We start from the raw sequence: 16,746 nt of genomic DNA, 5'->3' as shown, positions 1-16,746 counted from the left end.
GGTCCTTTTCTGCTGGGCAGCTTTCCAGCCACTCTTCTCCAAGCCTGTAGGGTTGCATGGGGTTGTTGTGACCCAAGTGCAGGACCCGGCACTTGGCCTTGTTGAATCTCATACAGTTGGCCTCGGCCCATGGATCCAGCCTGTCCCGGTCCCTCTGTAGAGGGTTCCTACCCTCAAGCAGATCAAGTGCCACCCAACTTGGTGTTGTCTGTAAACTTACTGAGGATGCACTCACTCCCCTCGTCCAGATCTTTGATAAAGATACTGAACAAACTGGCCCCAATACTGAGCCCTGGGGAACACCACTGTGACCGGCCGCCAACTGGGCTTAACTCTGTTCACCACAACTCTTATTTGCCTAACTGCATTAAAACCAAGATAATTACAGAAGCGTTTAAAAGTTAGATATAGATCAGAAATTACAGTTGCTTAGAAGTAAAAGTTCATAATGCAGAATCACAGAGCCCTTGCAATTAATTTACAGCTTTACTTAAATTAATCACCTTTATCTAAACTCCTCATGGATGGCCTGGAGCATACCAAAAGCGTCCTAATTTAAATAGCTGTTTTTAAATAAACCCTGACGGGACTTTGCTCAGGAGGTACAGCACAGTGTTAGCAAGTCTGAATAAATGGTGTTGGCTTTTTATGAAAACAAATTGGATTAATCTCAACAATTAGTCATAGGAAAATGCATTTGCATTTATATTAAAAGAATACATAGCGTGCCCAATGAGAACATTGTTCTCACCACAGACATAGTCTCTGGTGCCTGTTGAATTAAAATGCTTCAGAAATATTTCAGCCTGCAGGTAAACAAACAAGCCGTGGGATCATGTGAAAATGAGCAAACTGATTTTGGCATTTTCAGTCAGTGGGACACTTGCTGGATGCGTGTTCCCGCTTCTCAGAATTCCCGCCCTTGCCTCACTGTCCATGCGGATGCGAGCTTCTTAAATGATGGCAGTGTGAACCTGTGGTTTAGCTCAGAAGGAAGCCCCATTAGGGTTTACAAGCCTGCAGTTGCTTTTAAACCCAAAGGGATTTCCGCTGATCGTGGCCTTTCCGGCCCTTCACATCATTACAGAGGAAGAACCTCTTTTTATGAGAGGCAGATGGCAAACAAAACCCCACACTGTCTAGTCTGCAGGTGAGCATGCCATTTATTTCTGGTGGCTCTACAACACAACTGAAGCAAAACATAGACACCATGAAGAGTCCTTCACGTGTCTGGTGCACCTAACAGAAGCAGCTGCTGATGGCTGTTGACACACAAAGAAGCTGTCTAAGGATCCTCTGTTTTGAGTAGTTGTCCATTTGTGTGTGAAACAATATATTCCTTAACCTGCTCTAGCTGTGACCTCGCAGGATGGCTGGAGAATAGTTTCCTTGCATGCTGGAGAAAGCTGTGTCTAGATCCTTTCCTCAAACGGCTGTCACATGTATTCAGGGTTCTCAGAAAGGCTGCATGGTGTTGCCTGAATTTTGCAGATAGATTCAAATAAGAGGTCTGAGAAGGCACAACTACACTGTATGTTACATTCCTGGGGAAAAAAACACCCCCCACCCCCCAAAAAAAAGGAAAAAACCAAAAAACCCCACCAAACCAACAAAGCAAAACTGGAGAAAATGGAAAAAGAGTTAAATATATTATTTTCCAGTTTTTGTAGACACGCGCCCTTAAGTTTTGAACTAAAATAATTTAGTATGTACATTTGAGATTTGCACCAGCCCTTTTTCTTCGTGTTGGACATAAGTTTTATCTTGGATACCCTGCATGGCGGAGGGCTGGTGGGCTGCTGCGCTGTGCGCTGCTGGCTGAAGGAGTGGGTGAACAAAGGTGTTTTATAAACACTACAGGCAGCAGAGATCTCCTGTCTGGGCTTGTTTTCACTCATAGGGACTAAACCGCTTCTCATTTCTTCGCTGCTGTTTTGTTTCTAGGGCATCAGGAACTGTTTATACAGCAATCGACATCGCCACAGGACAAGAGGTAAGTGTCAACAGTCCCAGCAGATTTTGCAGGTATTCAGTGCTTTCCCCTCTGGTGCGAACTGTGGATGGGGCTTTCGGGTCGACAGGAGATCTTTACTGCAAAGGCTGTTCCTCTGAAGCACAGACTAGTGTCAGCCTGCAAAATACATCTTCTGCTGAGGCTGTTCCTCTTAAGCATGGACTAGTGTCAGCTGGCAAAATACATCATCTGCTCTCTTCAGCTTTTTGGTGAAAGCTCTTTAAGGGCAAAGTGGTTCTGTGCCTCAGTAACTGAACACTTACTGTGGCTATCCGCTTTCCAGCAACCATTACACTGAGGTGTTGATTAATGCTTGAAAAGGTGCCTGCAAATTCCTGGGGGAAGGTCCTGGTCCCCCTGGAATCAGTAAGAGCTTTGGTGTTCTCTGTGCTTGGGCTGATGCTTCACCCATAGCTTTTAAGGCCAATTGTAAGAGAATTGTCTTCAGAACAGGTCAGTGCTCTCCACAGTATTGTTGGTCCCAGCCTGGTACCATGTTACATCATCCCTGAATGGGTATTTTAATGGAGAGAAATCTGTAAAGAAATCCCAGCAAGCTTTTGGGCCTGATAAAAACTATAGAATTTTTATTGCCAGTGTAAATGTATTGGTTTAGAAATTGTTATATCTCTGTTGCCCAGTGTGCGTGAAGTTGTGCTATTACAGAGAATGTTGGTCTATATATACAGTTTAACTCTGTACATTTACAGCATAAAACCTGCCTGTGGACCTGGCCGTAGATCGGTTAGCAATACAGATTGTAAAATCTAAAGATCTGTCATAATGAGAGGTCTCAGGAGAACCCTAGGGGTGGTTGCAGATTCCCCTATTGCTGTGAGGAATAAATAGCTTCATTATGTGGCTTAATTTCAGGCAGACTTTGTCCTTAATAACTACCAGAAAGAATGCAAGGAGGGAAGCGGTATCTTTCAGAGAAGAACACGCTAGCTCTGTCTTGATTACTAAATATATTAACGCATCAACTAGCTGATGGAGGCTGCCGTCATTCAGTCCCAATTTATCTTAATCACAGGTTCAGACAGTAATAATATTTAGCATTTTTTCCATCATGTGTTTCATCTTCAAAGTATAATGCAAGACCTAATTAAGGAGAGATCATGTTTAGGATGCTATTTTGTGTTTTAGTCATACTGACGCTGGTTGACACACACACTGACAAATGAGAAGACATATCATAGCATCATAGAATAGCTTGGGTTGGAAGGGACTTTTAACGGTCCTGCAGATAAAGTATATCGAGAGCAAAGATCTCTCCTAAACTATACAGTCATGTTTAGGTCCAGTGTCAGTGACAGCCCATTACAGCCCGTGAACTGGTCACAGGGAAGTGGGGGTAAGGGAGGTGAGAAACAAATCTTGAAGGAAACCAGTGTTAAATCTGACAGTCCCTGTAGTGGCTGCTTTAAAGTGGCATCTTAACCTTCATTTCCTTTTCCAAGCCCGAGTTTTTGAATATATAAAACCCTGCCTGAAAATCTGGCTAGAAAACCAGGAATGAGAGCAGAGGGGTGGTCCCTTTCATGTCATGTCAAGAGCAGAACTAAACAGAGGGGGAGGCTGGCCAAATTGTGTATGGAGGAAACAAGAGGCAGATTTTAAATAGCCACGGGGCCACATCTCCCCACAAGGTGTGTGTTGGGTAGGAGGGCTCTTCTGGGACTGCTGGGGAAGATGTATTTGTAGGAGTCCTTGGCTGGAGCTGAGCTGGATGGCAGGGAGAGAAGTAGGGCTGAGCCCAGAGGGACGGGGCTGGCAGAAGCGGGCTCAGCAAGGAGGCCAGGACAAAAAGCTCAAGTGGAGACCGTGGCTGCCTGGGGGAAGATGGTACTGAGCGGAGGAGCCAGGATGAGGCAGAGGCAGGATGGTTACAATGGTTCAGAGCAGAAGTAATCATATTAGTAATAAACAGACAAGGTGGCGTCTTAGAGAATCCCGTTGCTCTTTGGGGCTACAGCTTCAGATTTCTGATTTATCATTTCTGGCTGTCAGCAAATACATCTGAATCTTACTGGTAGTTTCTCACCCACCTGCAGTGCTGCACTTTATAACTGCTCTTAGATCCCTTGCAGACCTCTATCTAAAAGCCCTAAGCCCTGCTTATAACCCTGGGTGTATCCATAAAATACCATAGCATGGATTATTTTTTTCAAACCCAGAAGATAACTGCAAATCTAAACTGTGTTAAAGAATGTTATTTAGGGTTGCAAAATCAAAATTCAAGACGTTAGGAAGTGCTAGGATTGTATTTTTTTGTTGTGTAACCTTTGTGATCTTTTTAGTATGGCATTTTATATGTAACATACGTGTTTTGTTTCAGTTATGCAGTCAAGTTAAGAATAACGGCAGTTGCTGAAATAATGATCAAAAATCATATAAGTGCTGAAGTATTACCAGCTGTTTTTATATATTTTCACAGTAACAAAATCATTTCCTGCTTGCAAAACGTGCATGAATAATAATAGTGGTGATAAACTAAGGCCATTTGAGAAGAATGTAGGTCCAGAGAGTGTTAGAGATTTGTGGTTGATAGTTTAAAGACCATTTTTACAGATTTTACAAGGCAAAATAGATATGGCCATGTGTCCTGTAACTAGCACCCAAGCTAGCAGAGAAATAGGGTGTTGTGATGTAAGTTACGGAGCTCTTATGTCTAATAACAAGACAGTCTGGCACAGCTCTGCTACGTCATTCCAAAAACACTCGCTCCGTGTTCATTCTGAACTCGTGCAACAGACCACTCAAGTTAATGGTTTTCAATGTCATTTTAGGTGGCCATAAAGCAAATGAATCTCCAACAACAGCCCAAAAAGGAACTAATTATTAATGAAATCCTGGTCATGAGGGAAAATAAGAACCCCAATATTGTTAACTATTTAGACAGGTAAGTAGTTCTGGTCTTACCACGTGAATGTTCATTTACGTACTGCAAGCCAAAGATTAAAAAAACCTTTTGGTCACTGACAGAAAATTGACCTCCTTATTTTTTTATCTACTCATATACAATGTGTGGGAGGAGATTGCATTTTGTCTGCATTAATCTTTTCTGGCATATATAGTTTGAAGACTGTTTTCAAAAACCTGGATCAGCCATATCTTACTAAAACAACAGCCTGTAAGTTCATTACCTCCATGTTTTGCTGTTTGGGGTTTTTTGGTTTGTTTGGGGTTTTTTTTTTAAGTTGATCGTATCTTCTGTGTCTTATGATAAGTGCTGATAAATCATAGAAATTATTTCCCTTGGGCTGTTCCCACTATTTTCCATTGCTGTGGATGCCAGGAAGACTAGGTTCTTGTTTCCAGCAAGATGTAAGTTGCCAGTTTTTAAATTGTTTTTCCTGTTTCTGAATGTATTTTATGTAAGGTTTTCCAAACTGTTGACCAATTTCTGTCCTCAGTGGTACACGCCCTCCTACCATGGACGACTATGAAAGTTGTGTTGCCTTTTCCTGGAGTTAATCGTGGAATTTATGTGTTAAGATGATGAACCAGATGATGTGATATGTCCTGGTTCAAGATGTATCTTTGCCGTTACTAAACTGCATTTTTCACTTGCTTGCCATCTAAGACGTCTAATTTTTCACTTATGTACCTTTCTCATTTAGCCTGCACAGATTCTAAGTACCGTGTAGGCTAGAAGGAGTGTCTGTTCATTTTATTCTGTCTCCATTTAAAAATGACCTGGAAACAAAAATCAACTGTAGTCTTTTTCATAAGGTAATTTAGCTATGCACATTCACCTCAATGCCATTGTTTTCTTCTTTCAGCTACCTAGTCGGTGATGAACTCTGGGTGGTTATGGAATACTTGGCTGGAGGCTCTTTAACCGATGTTGTTACAGAGACATGTATGGATGAAGGACAGATAGCAGCTGTCTGTAGGGAGGTAAGGGATCCCGCGTGTGCTTCTGATTACTTGGACAGGATGGTACATCTAAACGGGTGGTAAGAACATGATTGATTCCATGTTCAAAGCTTTGTTTCTGTGTGGCTTTGATAATATGGAGAAGAGCGAGCATCTTCAGTGAACTGCCTGCCAGTATCACTGCACTTATTATACTTTGTTGTTATATTCTTATATACTGTTATTGTACGATCTTTTTTTTTTTTTTTTTTTTTTTTAGTTATACTATTCTCAACTTTGCCTCTTTCAACATTTGCCTGGAGCATGTCTGTACTGCATTCCTTGCCTGTAAAAGCAAACATGCTGGTGGCAGAATTTTAAAATAACAGCAAAGAAAAATAGAGACTCATTTATCACAGTCCTCAGCTTAAAAGGGTAGCATTCCACCCAAAATGGTGTTTGCTTCTGAAAAATGACTAACATGCTATTTCCAAATCTGCTGTAGAGCCTAACAATAAAATCTTTGTCATGCAACCTCCCACCCGAAAGTGATCCACTTCATACCGAAGGAAAGGACTTTTTCTTTTTTGGCAAACAGTAGTTTGTCGTATGGATGGAGATAGCACGTTCATTGCAGCAGCAGTCATTCTGTCTGTGCTTTCAGGGGATAGTCTGTAACAATAATTGACATTTCTGTTTCAAAAGCTAATATGCCTTCATTTAGAAAGTTATTACTCTAATAGTGTTGAAGCAGCAAGCTATTCCTCTTGACAGCACAATGTTCTGCCATTACTCACAATTCATCTAGAAATTAAATCTTTTAGAGCCATTTCCTTTCTTGTGTGATGAAATCAAGTCATTAACTTTTACCCTCATGTTTCTTTTTTACCTATCAGTGCCTGCAAGCACTGGATTTCCTTCATTCAAACCAAGTGATTCACAGAGACATCAAAAGCGACAATATTCTTCTCGGAATGGACGGATCTGTCAAATTGAGTAGGTATTCTTGGTCAGGCGCAGCGTTCCCAGGATGTGGTGTGGGGCTGCTTTTGACTGACTGCCAGTTACCCAAAAGTGATTGCCTGTGGTAGTGCGCTGACCACTGCCGCAAGCTAAGAGCACAATTCCAGTGTGCAGAGAGGTATAGAAAGGGAAAAGGTGTAAAGAGTGACTTTGGTTTGTGTATGTCCCTTCCAGAGGGAGGGAGTTACAATCGAAAGCCTCAAGTGGATAAAAGCCACTGCATGAAACTTGAGGGGTTTTTTAAGTGGCTAGTTCAGTATTTCCTTGGCTACAGCACTGTGTAAACAGAGCATGGCCACTTTTCCAGAAAAATTCAACAACGCCTTCTCGGGCATATAACGGGGATTTCTTTTGCTCGGTTTCATAATTAAAGCTGGCTTTAACAATACTTGTTTTTCTCTTCAGCTGATTTTGGCTTCTGTGCTCAGATCACCCCCGAGCAGAGTAAACGGAGCACAATGGTCGGGACTCCTTACTGGATGGCACCAGAAGTGGTGACAAGAAAAGCATACGGCCCCAAAGTGGACATCTGGTCACTTGGGATCATGGCAATAGAAATGGTGGAAGGAGAACCTCCTTACCTTAATGAAAATCCTCTCAGGGTAAGGTGCATGTCTTTCTAATCTGTCCTGTTTTGTCTCCCATGAGACAAAAATCCCAGTCACATCAGCTTCAACTAGTTCCACCAAGGCCCGCTTCTGAAAATGTCACTGGAGCATATCGGCGTATACTGTAGCTTTGGTTACGTCAATGGGAGAACCTCAAAAGAGAAGTGACATGTAGCCAGTTCAGAAATGTGCCATTTTTGCCTTCAACGATGCTTGAAATTTCTCGTGCGGTTTTGGAACTCTCTTTGAGTTCTGTATCTCTGAATGACAAGAATTTTTCAGCGGCAAGTTTCTCCAATTGGGGAATTCTTATGAAAAGCATTTCAACTGTATCTGCAGGCAGAGAAGTCTTTTCAAACTCGGATCAGTGCCGATTGCTTACCTGAGCCTTTCGGGAAGTGTCACCGGTTATAGTAATGCCATAATTACTTATTACCAAATACATTTCTAAAAGTATGTTTTAGCACAGATATTTGTAGTAAACTAACGTATTTTTAATGTTTTGAAGTTTTCAGTTTTATCCCAATTCCTTAAAATGATATGACCAGTTCTTATACCAAATGAGCATGTAATAGTGGAGGAACGTATACCAAGATAAAACCTCATGACTGATAGCTGAAACAAAGTTAAATGCTGCACATCTAGTTCCTGACAGGACGCGGGAATTTATGAGGAAATTAATTTTGACCTATGTGTATACATACATAATTTTTGTTAAGGCTAGAATGAAAATAGAGCATGACCTTTAGCTTTTCTCATAGCAGTAAGGCTGCGCTCTCTCTGGTCCATGACACCCAGACTGCGTACTGCAGACTGCAAGAAGAAACAACAGAATGGTCAGGAAATGTCCCCAGCCGTGCTGCTTAAGAAAGGAGTACAACAATTATACGAATTTCAGTCTTCCACTCTTTTTGAAAAAAGGTTCCTGAGTTTTCTTGGAAGACTACTTTTGGTTTGGTAGGTGCCCTGGGGCTTTTTGGTTCCAGTGCACACATGTGGAGTGGTGTGCGCTGTGCCACCTCGTGAGGGGGGATAAGGCAGAAACAGGTTTGGATTCAGACTGATGGTGGATAAGCAGAGTGCCCCATAGCTGGCAGGGTGGCAGTAGGCCTGCGTCACTGCAGCCCCGTTTTACCAGCAGAGACTTTTGCACATCACCGGTTTTGCTTCAGTTTCCTGCAAAGAGAGGACCCCATATTCCACTTGCTTCCATAGAGGACCCTTGCAAAAAATGCATTTGCCTTGTGTAAGGCAGCAAAAACAGATGAAGAGAATTAGCATTACTGGTCCAGATGCTGAAAATTCCCTGCTTCCTTAACCTCAAATGTTGATTAGGGCTCCTCGAGAAGCCTCAGGTCAACTGTTAGAAAGATCACTGGATTTCTTATCTCTGACTAAAATCACATTCAGCTATTCCTGCCTGTACCCAGCTTATTTGAGATGCTCTTTTTCTCCATACATGCCTCATCTCCTGCTGGAGTTAAGATCAACTTGAACACTTAGAGCTTGAAGGCATCTTCAGGTGTCTGAGTAAAATTGCAGTAGATTAAAATCAGGCATCTGAAGTTGGTACCATCTGTACTAGCTTCCTGGGCTCTTTTGCAGAGGTTGTTGTCCCTGAGCTAGGAACAGTGAACAGCTTGTGATGGACTGCCTGAAGTTCCCCAGTTATCAGCTGGTTTTATTAAGGTAAATCAACCCCAATAGGGGCAGGATCCATCTGCTGTTGTATGTGGAATCAGAGACTTCAGGGAGAGGTCTCAGCTGCATCCAAACAGGAGAGCTTATAAGCAAGACCTGTTTTTACAGCAAAGTTTTTTTTAGCTGGTGGCACACAGTAGTTGTTGGGTTTAATAGTTGCACTGAGACCACATTCAGGGCATTCTGCAAAGCCTGGAAACAAAAGGATGCTCTTTCATTTGTATGAATGATTGTTTTAATAACAGAAGGCACGCAGGAGCTTCAGTTACTGACACTAATTTAAATACATAAATAAATTATAAGGGCATTAAAGGATCATTAATCATAGCGTTAACAGCAGTCTTAATGTAGATGCATTTGTTGTTTTCCACACGTAGAGCAAAAGCATCCCATGTTGCTCAGGTTCTTTCCAGCCTATGCAGAACTCACAGGAATGAACCGTTTTCCAGCCATGAGTGTCCTGGATGTTTCTGTGATGGTATTTGTTTTCTCTCACTGTGATTTCCTTCCATCAGGCATTATGCCTAGTGCCTGAGGGACAAACATTGGTGTGATAAATATCCTTTGAAATGCAGGTTGGACCTCCCCAGTTTCAATTTAAAAAGAAAAAAAACCAAAACCCAAACCAAACCTTAAGCATTTCTCTTTGCTTTTTCATTTATTAACCACAGCACATCAATTTTCTTCAAAACTGTAGCATATTTTCCAAATGCTGTGGATCTTCTACAGTTTCAGGCTTCTAAATCATCTGTATACTGTTCTGTCATGTATCTGGGTGGCCTGGATAACTTTAGGATATCGTTTGCACAGACTGCAGCTATAATTGCATGCCGAATCCTTTCTTGTTTCTTGGTATATTAAACAAATTTAATGAGCTTATTGCCCCTTTGCAGCTACTGCAAACACTCATTTCCTTTGTACTGTACTTGTTTTTCTTTGCCAGCTGTATAACGCGAAACCAAAAGATACATGATAAGAAGGTACTTCAGCTTCCCATAGACCTTTTTCTGTTGTAGAAATATTTAAAAGGTGCAGTTCCTAGCTAAAGATGACTCTTCCTCATGATTCACGTTCTGTGAAGAAACGAGCAACTAAGAGTTCCATTTGTCCTGGCACTCCTGTTTCACAGTCAGGTGAATGCAGCTGGAATAAAACTTCCAAGGTTGACATCGGTGCTGTATTCCTTTACCGCAGGAGAATTAACATCCCTCGGGTAGCACAATTTAAACATAGCGAGGACAGGCACTCCAGCTCACCACTGTGTCCGGTGGCTGAGGTCAGCTGCAGATGGACAGGATAAGACTGATTTTGTGACACTTACGTTGTGGGAAAAGTAAAGAAACTTCCTTTTATTGTTTTTACTCTAGGATAGTTCATTTGCCTTTTTAGGCTTAGAAATTTTCCTCTGTATTTAAGAGGATAATAACAAAGTCAATTTGGTCACGGTCTGTTTAAATGCCAGTAGCGCAGAGCTGTTATTATCATGGCAGACATTTTTATGGAAGACTCCTAGGCCTATTTCTATTATTATTACTGTATATTTTAGACATATTCTGCAAGTTTAAGTTTGAATATTTCAAAATGTTTGTCTTAGGTTTCTAAATAACATCTTGCAAAAGCAGAACGAACGCATCTCTCTAGCGTCTCAGCATGTTAGACCTTGGTTACAAGTGAACCACACTGGATAATGCTCACCCTGTGTTTTGCAAAACTACGTTATAATTCCTTGGCCTGAGGAATATCAGGAAGACTTGCTAAGCTGCATGAACACTGTCAGCTGCGTGGAAGTGAGCGTCCTTGGCTTTGCTTAAGAAACTTAAGCTTAGCTTAGGCTAGATGCTACTGAGGAGGAGAAAGGCTGGAATTTTCAAGTGTTTGGATAGGCCTGTGTGCACAGAATGACTGCATTCAGCTGAGCAGCTGGGCGTTGATGCACATCATGGAAGGGAATTCATAGAGGACTCAACCCTTAACACAGACGAATACTCCCAATTCTCAGCTAACGCTTTGCTTTGGGTTTTAAGTTGTTCCAGCTCTTCTGTCTGTGAAGATGACCCTGAAAATATGAAACAAGTGTAATAGATGTAATGTTATCTTTCCTAAAAAAAAAAACCCAAACCAAAAAAACAAATAAACTTTTCTAAAACAGTGGTTTTGAGAGATGAACTACCCCCCAATTCTTCTCACTGGGAAGCTTGCTTGAGACACGAACGTTATCGTTTAAAGGCAACACAGTCTACTCTGCTTCTTGTCCATTTTTGCTGAAATACTTAGTGAACATATTTCTTTCATAGTCCAAGCCACTTTCTCCATGTCACCAAAACCTCCCATTTCTTCCCTGGCAATTTCTGGGATAAGGGGCATCATTAATGTATTTACTTGAGTATCAAAATTAGCACAGGGTTACCACAGGGATGGAATTACTCATTTTTCTGATTAGACTATTAAAAGTTTTTCTTCTACCACATAAGTGAAGGTGATCTGGAATTTGGAGACTGCTGAAAGACAGTTGCAGGTGGCTCCTGTCTGCCCAATTACGCATTTTCTTCGTAATACATTCGTGCATGCAACTTACGTGTCTGTGTTGAAAATGAGGTTCCAAATGTTTCTGTTTCTTTATCGAAGGAATAAGCTGATGGATTTACTTTTTTTCATCCGGTTGCCATTTTTATCAAGAACAGAGCAAAAAAACTTGACTACCTTTGTTTTATGGAAGCTGTACTTTAGGGACCAGTCAGCACTGCAGAGATGCATTTTATGTAACAATCCTTTGAAATAATATAGATAGACCAAATTCACTCTTTAAAATAGCCTGTAAAGCTACTGTCAATACTTGGAAAAGCAAAACGTGCTTTTCCTGATGTAGTTCATACTAACTAGGTCAGCCAATGAAATCAGCTGTCAAGGCAAGATCATTTTGATGTTGGAATAGCTGTGGCTGCATCAGAGGGTTTTTTTTGTTGGTACAGAAAAATCATCTCTAACCCTCTGCCAGGGAAGAAACTGCCACTGGAGACTGGACATTAAAAAATGGGGTCTATATGAGCAGTTATGGATATAAAAGAAACAGGTGGAGTCTCATGTTTCCTTTTTCTCTAGGCGCTGTATCTGATAGCTACGAACGGGACACCAGAGCTGCAGAACCCTGAGCGACTGTCCGCTGTGTTTCGCGACTTTTTGAACTGCTGCCTGGAGATGGACGTGGACAGGCGAGGGTCTGCCAAGGAACTTTTGCAGGTAAAATGTGAAGCGGCTGCAAGTGAAACAGCCGTACTATGTAACGGTTTTCTCATCAGCTAAACTCGAAGGCATCAGATGGAACCCCCTCATATCAGTCTCCAGTCTTGGTGCTTTTCAAATGAAAAATAAGTAGAATCATAGAATGGTTTGGGTTGGAAGGGACCTCTAAAGGTCATCTAGTCCAACCCCCGTGCCGTGGGCAGGGACATCTTCAACTAGATCAGCCAAAGCCTTCTCTTCTCTAGGCACAACAACCCCAACTCTCTCAGCCTTTCCTCATAGAGGTGTTCCATCCCCCTGATCATTTTCATGGCCCTATTTTGTATTTTGGTAGTATATTCATTTAGACGGTGTTCTTTCTTATAAGCCCCCTTCAAGTACTGATAGGCTGCAATAAGGTCTCCCCAAAGCCTTCTCCTCTCCAGGCTGAACAACCCCAACTCTCTCAGCCTTTCCTCATAGGAGAGGTGTTCCATCCCCCTGATCATTTTCATGGCCCTATTTTGTATTTTGGTAGTATATTCAGTTTTAGACGGTGGCAAAATAACTGAAGTGGAATGACACAGAGATATGACTGGGGAGGAACCCAATGAAATCAGTCACAGCCCAGCGGTCAGAGATTCGGCTGTGGGAAGGAAGGGGCTGTGAGGTGCTCACTGTGAGCATCAGAGGGGCCCCGGCTTGTCCATCCTTCCCCACTCTTAGAGGTTTCTGCCACTGAGCCCCACTTTTAGAGGTTTCTGCCACCGAAACAGGGACGACTGAGCGGGACTTCTCACAGCTCCATTTGCTGCCTGGCACGGTCGAGTAGATAAGAACAGCTACAGGTTTGCTGCCAGGTTTTGTGGCAGATAGGGAGTTGCAGCATGTGCCACTTGGCTGTCCCTGCTTTGAAGGTGCCAGCCAGCACTGGAGGGGCAGGGGATGGGATGGTAGACACTGCTCCCGCTGCAACCCAGAGCTGAGTCCATCAGCGCTCTGTCACTTGTCTCCCTGCTCTTGTCTTGGTGCTGAAAACCTGTACCTCAGTGGCCTTCAGAAGAACACATGGGCCTAAATACTACTGGGATAAACATTTCCTAGAGGTATTGGGAGTTCCCTGAGGAATGGCTTATGCCCCTCATCTTTTTTGACAACTAAAATAGCCCGTGTCTTTAGAAAACAGGAACCTAAGTAAGTATTTCGAGTTTCCTGAAAGGAACAAGGCCCTGGGACAGCAAGCAGCGTTCCCAGAGCGCTGGCAGGGCAAAAATCCCAGCAAGCTGAAGACACCTTGATAAATGGATTAATAGGATTACGGGCCATGTTTGCCTGCGATAGGAAGGTACTGGACGTGACGCAGGTGCAGGTGGTCCCCTCAGTCCTATTTCTGCGTATTCCTGCTAACCAGAGGAACGCTGCTTGAGCCTGTGAGTAACTGAGTTTGGAAAGTAATGGTTCATTATTTTTTTTTCCTTTGGGCAGCATCCATTTTTAAAATTAGCCAAGCCTCTCTCCAGCCTGACTCCTCTGATCATTGCAGCAAAGGAAGCGATTAAGAACAGCAGCCGCTAGCGCTTCAGGCCGGCTTTCTCCCATGCCAGCTCAGAGCAGAACTGAGAACAAAAACTCTATAAAACCTCAACTCTTGTGCTGCAGGACAGATGGATGGATGAACAAACCAACAGTCACAGTCATGGTGGTAGGAGGGAGACCAACCCAGTCCCTCAAGGAGTAAAAAATTGTCATTTGTCTTCTTCCTGCTTTCTGGCTCCTTAATTTATTTTTAAGATGAAACAGGGCTTAAGACAGAGAGGTAATGACCGAAAATGCTTTGCTGCCTCAGCCATTTCCAAGGTAAAGCAAATTCAGTTGGAAGATTCCCTTCCTTCTCACCCTGTGAATAAGCTGTACATTCACTTTTAAATTGTCAGTTGTTTCTTAAAGACGGAAAGTCCCTTTTATGGTTTTTTTGGTATGGTTTGGAATTGGAGAAAGGTCTCCCTCGTTCGTAAACTCCAGACTGCACTGCCTTTTGAATACAGCCCACTTGCTGGTATTTGCCCAGTCATGTGTACCTCTAGATGAGGAAGAAAGTGAAATTGCATTTACAAGCAAAAAGGAATCAAGAGTGGGGCGGACAAAACATCCTGTTGAGATACAGGCTTTCAACTGTGAATATATAGTGTTTTGGTTCTTGACAATTTGATTTGTATAACTAATTGTAATCTGTTTGCCTGGATGAGAGTCTTACTAAAATGAAAAAGCAGAAAGATCAGACAGTATGCTCAGAAAGGGCTCGTCTGATGCAAAACTGTAAGAGATACGTGAGGTGAGAGCGGGCCCAGCCTCGCCTGGTGCTGAGCCCCAGCAGACCCCTTGCAGAGCACAGACAGCCTCAGCATCCGCAGACCCGGGCTGGAAGAAGGCGCTTGTAGTGGCAAGCGGCAGTGGACCGGCGCTGGGTGCTTGCCTCTTCCTGGGACCGGCCTGATCAACCCATATCAGAGTCAAAGTGGCAGTGGGCTGCTCCCGAGGTGAATCGTAGCCATGCTGTGGAATGCGCAGACTGGTGGGATTAGCCATCTTGAGTCTGTGCAGGAGTAGAGAAGGGCAAAACAGAGCTGAGTGGTGGTGTCACTTCTGAGGATGCCTACTCTCCTGGTCGTCTTACAGCTCCTGGGAAAGGTTAGTAGCGTCTGCGCCACTCTCGGCAGAGGGGGAGGGAGCTGGGCTGCTCCGCAGGCTCGTGTGCGGGTGAGTGTCCTTTTGGGCACGCGAGTTCTGCCATGGAAACTGAGGCCGACAGGAGTGAGTGACGACTTGCGCAGTTTAGATATGCATGAGCCAGTGCAGCAGACAGCTCTGGAAGAAAGCGCGTTAAAACCTGGAGTTCTGCGCTGAGCGAGAGCAAACGTGTGAAGTGGAGAGTGGATTGCAGAAATACTGAGAGGCGTCAAGCCAGCCTGCTTTCTGCTGTCCTGCATACAGCAAGCACTGCTGAATGCAGCTCTGAGTTGCTGGGAGAGAGGGAATCCTGGATGTGACTGGGGCTTGTGCTTGACTAGTCAACTGATTTGTAAGGGAGCAGAACAGTTTAAGTATGCAATTTGTGGTTTATTTATTCATTTCTGAAAGAAAGACGCAATGTGGCTTCACTCAGAGAAAGCATTTGCATGGAGTATTTGTTGCTGTATTTAGTAGTACAACTAGTCAAAGACCTTCAAAACAGCAATTGAAGCAACGCCCCCCCAGTGAGTGCAAAAAAAAAAAAAAAAGAAGAGTAAAACACCTTTCTGGTGTAGATCTTCATGTTTAGGCCTGGTCCTGCAAAGGGCTAAGTAGCCTTTAAGGTACTAACCACCTTCATGTTTTGCCGGTAGGAATGAAGGACGCTTGAGCTGTTCTTGAATTAGGCCATTAGCTTGTTTTGGCTTTGGCTTCTTACTTAGTTACAGTCGTTGTGTTGCAACTGTGACTAGTACTGGCAACTAACCTACCCTCGCTCGCTCTGTCCTTCCCAGTGTCTTTGGCTGAGGCAACAGACGGAGGCAGTGCTCATTGAGTTACCGCAGCTGAGTATGAATTAACCTTTCCTGATTTCCTGGGGAGCGCAACAGGTCTGATTTTCAGATGCCCAAATAACAAAAGATTCTGTTTCTTTTGTGAGGTCCCATTTTTCTCTGTCAGCTCAAGCTGTATATCTGGGGGAGAGACTTTCTTGAGAAAGAGAATAATTCGGGCTCGAGATGGGCTGCCCTCAATTTGTAAAGCATTCATCTGAATGAAACATGTTTGTATTCCATGTAAGAAGTGAAGAAACAAGTGACAGTTTCTGTTTCCAGTATAGCTTTTATTTTTTCCTACCCACAAAGGAACAGACAGCCGTCCTTTAAAAGGAAAGCACTTTTTTATGGCACGTGTTTGCTGGACATACAATATAAATACTTATGTTGACAGACTACGCTATTTGATTGGGTTTTTTCCTATTTATTTTCTTTACCTATAAGTATTTCAGCATCTCTACTTCAAAAAAGAACCCACCACCACAACTTCCCGGAAGATAAGGGATATGAAAAATAGGAAAATCAAATGGTAGCATCATTTTTTTTTTTTTTTAATCAGTGTATGCCTCAGCATACAGAATATTGTTGGCACTGGCTTTTTAAAGACAACTGCTGTAATAAGAGGCCTTACTTTTTATTTTATTAAATGCTATATTTATTTTTCTTTGCATCGGCAAATCTAGAGATTTTTTTTCTAAAAAAAATTCCTGGGAGGCAGGCAGGATTCAACAGAAATAATCTCTGCCAGTGGCTG

The 16,746-nt window shown here is 42.8% G+C and overlaps 1 protein-coding gene across 2 annotated transcripts in view; it reads left to right on the top strand.

Moving 5' to 3' along the window:
- PAK3 (p21 (RAC1) activated kinase 3) overlaps positions 1 to 14,183 on the top strand; it is a 68,584-nt gene extending 54,401 nt beyond the window's left edge. The window contains exons 10-16 of one of the 2 annotated variants that reach the window (XM_019471340.1): positions 1,945 to 1,993; positions 4,804 to 4,916; positions 5,800 to 5,917; positions 6,772 to 6,871; positions 7,304 to 7,500; positions 12,307 to 12,444; positions 13,912 to 14,183. In XM_019471340.1, the coding sequence (XP_019326885.1) occupies positions 1,945 to 1,993; positions 4,804 to 4,916; positions 5,800 to 5,917; positions 6,772 to 6,871; positions 7,304 to 7,500; positions 12,307 to 12,444; positions 13,912 to 14,001 (805 nt within the window). In that variant the 3' untranslated portion in view covers positions 14,002 to 14,183. The remainder of the gene's footprint in view (positions 1 to 1,944; positions 1,994 to 4,803; positions 4,917 to 5,799; positions 5,918 to 6,771; positions 6,872 to 7,303; positions 7,501 to 12,306; positions 12,445 to 13,911) is intronic. The other variant, XM_009276553.2, reaches the window with a different exon arrangement.
- Positions 14,184 to 16,746: the final 2,563 nt, after the last annotated feature.

The sequence above is a fragment of the Aptenodytes forsteri genome, unplaced genomic scaffold (assembly GCF_000699145.1).
Source record: "Aptenodytes forsteri isolate BGI_AS27 unplaced genomic scaffold, ASM69914v1 Scaffold107, whole genome shotgun sequence".
Classification (NCBI taxonomy): domain Eukaryota; kingdom Metazoa; phylum Chordata; class Aves; order Sphenisciformes; family Spheniscidae; genus Aptenodytes; species Aptenodytes forsteri.
Note: the sequence above shows the minus strand (reverse complement) of the source record. Positions and strands in the feature narration are given on the sequence as shown.